Source organism: Scardinius erythrophthalmus (assembly GCF_964197995.2).
Source record: "Scardinius erythrophthalmus genome assembly, chromosome: 18".
In the NCBI taxonomy this organism is placed as follows: Eukaryota; Metazoa; Chordata; class Actinopteri; order Cypriniformes; family Leuciscidae; genus Scardinius; species Scardinius erythrophthalmus.
Genome location: NC_138238.1, coordinates 10,763,362 through 10,769,546, shown reverse-complemented (window position 1 = coordinate 10,769,546; position 6,185 = coordinate 10,763,362). Strand labels below are relative to the sequence as shown.

The window sequence follows — 6,185 nt, the reverse complement described above, 5'->3', positions numbered from 1 at the left end:
TTGCGCTCAAATCTCTTATCAGTCTTTCCCGAATCAGCAACATTAAAGATTTATTGTAGCGTGATGTCAGAGTGAGTCACCACATCAGATGGCTAAGAAGTCTTAATCCAGAGACAAACTAAATTAATCTGTCTATTCATGTTTTGACAGAAACTCACACACGCATATTACGAGTATATACACTATCATATGCACCCATATTTTTCATCCATCCATCAATCCTTCCTTCCTTTTTTTTTTTTTTTTTTTTTTTTTTTACTTGAAGTCATCGTAGCTGTTACAGTCTTATGCATAGTCCCAGGCCCCACCTCAGATGCTTCCCCCTAGGTCCATGTCTCACTGCGTGCTTTGACAGTCCATTGTACCTCTATAAAGCGCCATCTCAGGCAGCATTGTGGGGAGGCACTGATGCGTGAGAGCAGATCTCCCTCCCACACTCTCATGCCCCAGACCCATTTGAGTGCCAGTTCTGACCGAAAAGATCAAAGAGCAGTCAAACCTAACTCCAAGCCATGTCATCCTCTGGACGGCCAATGGCAACACGCAGGGCAAACTGCCTTCCCTTTCCTATTCTTACTGGCAGCTTAATTAATGTGTCCCGTGTTCTTTCCTCATGTTTTATAAATGAGTGTAATCCATTCAGACTGGTGTGAAATCTTTTAGAATGTCTGTACTGGCAAAACCAAAGTAAGTCAAATTGTTTTTTCCTCTTATATTGGACAATATATCTGTCTGTCTGTCTATCTATCGATTGTTCTATGTATCTATCGTTCTGTTGTTCAATCTATCATTCTGTCATTCTATCTATGGTTTAGGAATCATCTGAAAAGTCTAGTCGACACATTTTAAAACTGAAAGGCTCATGAATGATTATTATTTGACATAATTTCCGCCTAGTAGTCGTAGCTGATTTGCTGAATTTTGATTTCAGGAGCCATAAAGTTGTTTTATACATTCTGCTACGATTGTTTTCATACTGTTTTATCAAAACAAAGCTCTTAAAAAACAATAATTATTGACTAGAATTGTTTTGTGGTTGACAAGGACATTCTCTCTGTCTCTCTCTCATCAGAGATGACCCTGACTGCCTCCCAGCCAAAGTCTCTGGAATCATCCCCGGCATCAGCGGCCACCGCTGAAGACCCCGAACAAAGGATGCTGGAGAAAAGATTAAAGATCATAGACGAGCTTCTGCAGACAGAACATGACTACATCAAGGATCTGCAGATGTGTGTGAAGGAGATCATTCTTCCTTTGCAGAAGAAACAGGTCCATAAAGATCAAGCTCTCAAAAGCATGAATGGTATATTTTATGTAATGAGAACCATTAAGTCATAAATATCCACATATCTTGTAGGTCCAGAGTATTGATTTTGATGGTCTCTTTGGAAACATCAACTCTGTTATTGACCTTTCCCGTCGACTCTACAAGAGCCTCCAGGACACTGACTCAACAGGTTAGAGCAAAAAAATCCCTGAACTCACATTATAGATTCAGATCATTTCCCATATTGCCATTTTACCATATAAATGTTTTGTTCATCCAGGTCAAGTGTTCCTTGACTACAAAGGTGAATTGGAGGAGGTTTACAAGATCTATTGCCAAAATCATGACGACGCCATCTCTTTACTGGAGACCTATGAGAAGGATGAGAACATCCAGAAGCACGTGTTGGAGTGTCTAGAGAAGCTCAGGTAATTTTCACTGAAGGACAGTCATTGTTCTTCATGAATCAGATACCTTCAGCTCATTGCATGGTGTGGTTACCACTACCAACGCATGTCCAGATCCGGTTGAGCATGTTAATGCTAGTCAAGATTTTTTAACAGTGTGTAACTGTGTGAGAAATAGTTGTGTAGGACGCTAATTGTGCGTTTAACGTTACACATGATCTGTCAGTTTTAATGGTATCTGGGATTGTCTGTCATGTGGTGTTGACAGAATTGAATAGTAATACAGCATCAAGAAAATGCCACAAGGTGTGCTGGCTTACTCGTGTCATCATTGAGATATGTCTCAGTGTCTCAGGATCTTGAGAAAATTTTTATTCACAACTACTTTGAATGGACTCATTTGATTAGACATAGGATGACTAAAGGCATCTGTGGAATTTCAAAACAGGAAACATCATTGCCCCTCTCATTGTCTGGTTTTGACGTTTTTTATGACAGATTATGCTATAGCCTGATTAATGTGCCAGATGCCGCATTGAGTACTCGGTGTAAGAGAAATAGGAAGTTCCTTATTTTATATGCAAGTACACTATCGTTTTTAAAGAATTTTAAACTGTTATTCAGCAAGGATGTATAAATCGACCAAAAGTGTCAGTAAAGACTTTTATATTACATTATTATATTATTCAATTTTGAGTTTTCTTTTCATCAAAGAATCCAGAGTAAAATTATGCATGACAGTTTCAGCAAAAATAAGGAGCAGCACAACTGTTTTTAACATTGATAATAATAAGAAATGTTTCTTGAACAGCAAATCAGCATATAAGAATGATTTCTGAAGGGTCATGTGTGACTGAAGACTTGAGTAATGATGCAGAAAATTCAGCTTTGCCATCACAGAAATAAATTACAATTTAATATCTTAAAATATATATATATATTAATAATATTTCACAATGTTACTGTTTTTACAGTATTTTTAATGCAGGCTTGGTGAGCATAAGAGACTTCTTTTGAAAACATTGAAAAACCTTACTGACCCCACACGATAGTCTATTTGCATTACACAGAAGCTTTATGTCTCTCAGTTTTCAGATCTTTGTTATTGTGGATTAGTAATGCATGGCGGGAGAGGAATGCGCCTCACCTAGTTTCACCGCTTTGTTGGTTTCACTGCGTTTCATCAATCGCTACCAGCCTGTTCTTTTAGCTTTATATATTTTAAAAGGCTTTATTTGAACTTAAACACAATTTGCCTGCGGCAATGGCATTTCTTGACTGGTTTCTTATTGTAAACTTTCCTGCCACCTACGTCTTTTAAGCTAGGCCACTTCCTGTTAGTGCTGTGTGTTTTACCAGATCAAACAGAGAGTACAAGGAAATATTCACCAGAAGTCCCAGAAATGTTGTAGTAGGGAGTAGGAACATTGTTGTTTGTCCCAAGTATCGAGGCATTTGCGAAATGCGTGTGCACTTTGCCAAGACTACAGCTTAGCTTTATTCCAAATTACTCTGAATCCACTGGCTAGCATTTTGATTCTCTGGCAGGATGTTACTGTAATGAATCTAGCCATAAAAAAGAGAAATAAATAAAAAGGTCCTGAAGAAAAATGTCTGGAGTCTCTTATAACTTTTATCTTCCACACTTGAGTGCACTAGACTCTGACTGACATTTGATTTTGGCTCTCAGTGGGAGATCAGAATGGGGCCAGTTGAGGCCCCACAGAGGGTTACTGCTCTCCTGAAGAGGGTCACCCATGGCATGAGTTGCCATGGCAACAAGCAGCTTATTAATCGAGCACACAAATAGTTTCTCAGTTTTTTATATGTGTGTGAAACAAGAACATTATATATGATAAGCTCATTAGCTTCTTTCGAACAAGAAATAGAGGTGGTTTAAAACAACACTATGTTTTGTTCCCTTTCTCTCCTCTCTCGTTCTTCCTCTCCCCTGACAGAGGGATATACCGTGAGTGGTAAGTTTAACGCAACTGCATGTGAAGCGCCTGACTGCATGCTGAACATTTATTAACCTGCGTAACCCTTTTCTCCTTGTGCTATTGTGTGACCAGGGTGACTTGTATGCTTTGTGTGCTGTGTGCTTTGTGGTCATTTCCTTGTCAATTCTGAGTCATATTCTGACTTAAATGTGCACAAAAGAGTAGTGCTAATGAAAAAAAATTTTTATCCAGCTCTACGAATTAGATGCAAGTTGTGCAATACAGTGACTTTTTGAGTCAGAATATGACCCCAGTGGGAAAATTGGTTCATATTTTAAACCATTTTAATAATTTTTTTGCAATGGATTTAATGCTTTTTGGTGGCATGTGAAACAGTTATTAACACAATCTCTGAGCTCATGATGTGGCACTATAAGTAATAAACCAATATAACTGGTGATATTTGTCAAAGGGGAGGAAAAATTATTGCAGCTCAACTATTTAAAAATACTGTTATTGCTTCATGATGTTAAATCCAAATAATTTTTCTGTAACATCCAAATCATGCTTCATCTGTGGATTTGGATTTCCTGTTTTCATCCCATCAGTTAGAAAGCGTGCTCTCTTTGTTAGAATGTCTTAGTACTAGCCGACTGTGTCTCCTGCAACCCTTTTTAAAGTGGTTGACAGTGAACCAGTGGATAATTGATGGATGAAAACAATGTGTGTGTTCAGTGACCCCAGTCTTTGTCAGAGGTGGATGAAGAATGTTGCGTAGATGAGCATATAAATCTCTTTTTCACTTTATCTTCCTCTCTCACCCTTTCGTTGTGTCACAGGGGAAAGACAAACTACATTAATCTAGGTTCCTTCTTGATAAAGCCGGTGCAGAGAGTGATGCGTTACCCCCTGCTCCTGATGGAACTGCTCAACGCCACTCCTGAGTCACACCACGACAGGAAGCAGCTCGCAGAGGCAGTGATGTCAATTAAAGAGATCAACGTCAATATCAATGAATACAAAAGGAGAAAGGATCTTGGTATATTTGTCTTTATCCTTCTATCTATCTGTCGTATGTACGAACGTTCTGTCTTTCTGTCATTCTATCATTTATTCTGTCTCTGTTGTTTTATCTATCTCTATGTCTGTCTGTCTCTGTTCTATCTATATATCTATCTATCTATTTATCTATCTATCTATCTATTCATCTATCTATTCTTCATCTTTCATTCTATCTATCTATCTATCTATCTATCTATCTATCTATCTATCTATCTATCTATCTATCTATCTATCTATCTATCTATCTATCGATCGTTCTATCTATCTATCGATCGTTCTATCGTTCTATCTATCTATCTATCTATCTATCTATCTATCTATCTATCTATCTATCTATCTATCTATCTATCTATCTATCTATCTATCTATCTCTATCTATCTATTCTTCTATCTATCTTTCATTCTTTCTATCTATCTATCTATCTATCTATCTATCTATCTATCTATCTATCTATCTATCTATCTATCTATCTATCTATCTATCTATCTATCTATCTATTCTTCTATCTATCTATCTATCTATTGTTCTATCTATCTATTTATCTATCTATCTATCTATCTATCTATCTATCTATCTATCTATCGTTCTATCTATCGTTCTATCTATCTATCTATCTATCTATCTATCTATCTATCTATCTATCTATCTATCTATCTATCTATCTATCTATCTATCTATCTATCTATCGATCGTTCTATCTATCTATCGATCGTTCTATCGTTCTATCTATCTATCTATCTATCTATCTATCTATCTATCTATCTATCTATCTATCTATCTATCTCTATCTATCTATTCTTCTATCTATCTTTCATTCTTTCTATCTGTCTATCTATCTATCTATCTATCTATCTATCTATCTATCTATCTATCTATCTATCTATCTATCTATCTATCTATTCTTCTATCTATCTATCTATCTATTGTTCTATCTATCTATTTATCTATCTATCTATCTATCTATCTATCTATCTATCTATCTATCTATCTATCTATCTATCTATCTATCTATCTATCGTTCTATCGTTCTATCTATCTATCTATCTATCTATCTATCTATCTATCTATCTATCTATCTATCTATCTATCTATCTATCTATCTATCTATCTATCTATCTATCTATCTATCTATCTATCTATCGTTCTATCTATCGTTCTATCTATCTATCGTTCTATCTATCTATCTATCTATCTATCTATCTATCTATCTATCTATCTATCTATTTATCGTTCTATCTATCGTTCTATCTATCTATCTATCTATCTATCTATCTATCTATCGTTCTATCGTTCTGTCGTTCTGTCTGTCTGTCTGTCTGTCTGTCTGTCTGTCTGTCTCTGTATCTGTCTATCTATCTATCTATCTATCTATCTATCTATCTATCTATCTATCTATCTATCTATCTATCTATCTATCTATCTATCTATCTATCTATCTATCTATCTATCTTTCATTCTATCCATCCATCCATCCATCCATCCATCCATCCATCCATAGTATCTATCGT

At 36.1% G+C, this 6,185-nt stretch overlaps 1 protein-coding gene across 5 annotated transcripts in view; it reads left to right on the top strand.

The window, feature by feature from the left end:
• Positions 1 to 6,185, top strand: part of dnmbp (dynamin binding protein) — a 50,738-nt gene that overhangs the window by 39,103 nt on the left and 5,450 nt on the right. For 4 of the 5 annotated variants that reach the window (XM_081392193.1, XM_081392194.1, XM_081392196.1 and 1 more), the window contains 5 exons: positions 1,073 to 1,269; positions 1,358 to 1,457; positions 1,548 to 1,695; positions 3,633 to 3,650; positions 4,454 to 4,653. In XM_081392193.1, the coding sequence (XP_081248319.1) occupies positions 1,073 to 1,269; positions 1,358 to 1,457; positions 1,548 to 1,695; positions 3,633 to 3,650; positions 4,454 to 4,653 (663 nt within the window). The remainder of the gene's footprint in view (positions 1 to 1,072; positions 1,270 to 1,357; positions 1,458 to 1,547; positions 1,696 to 3,632; positions 3,651 to 4,453; positions 4,654 to 6,185) is intronic. The other variant, XM_081392195.1, reaches the window with a different exon arrangement.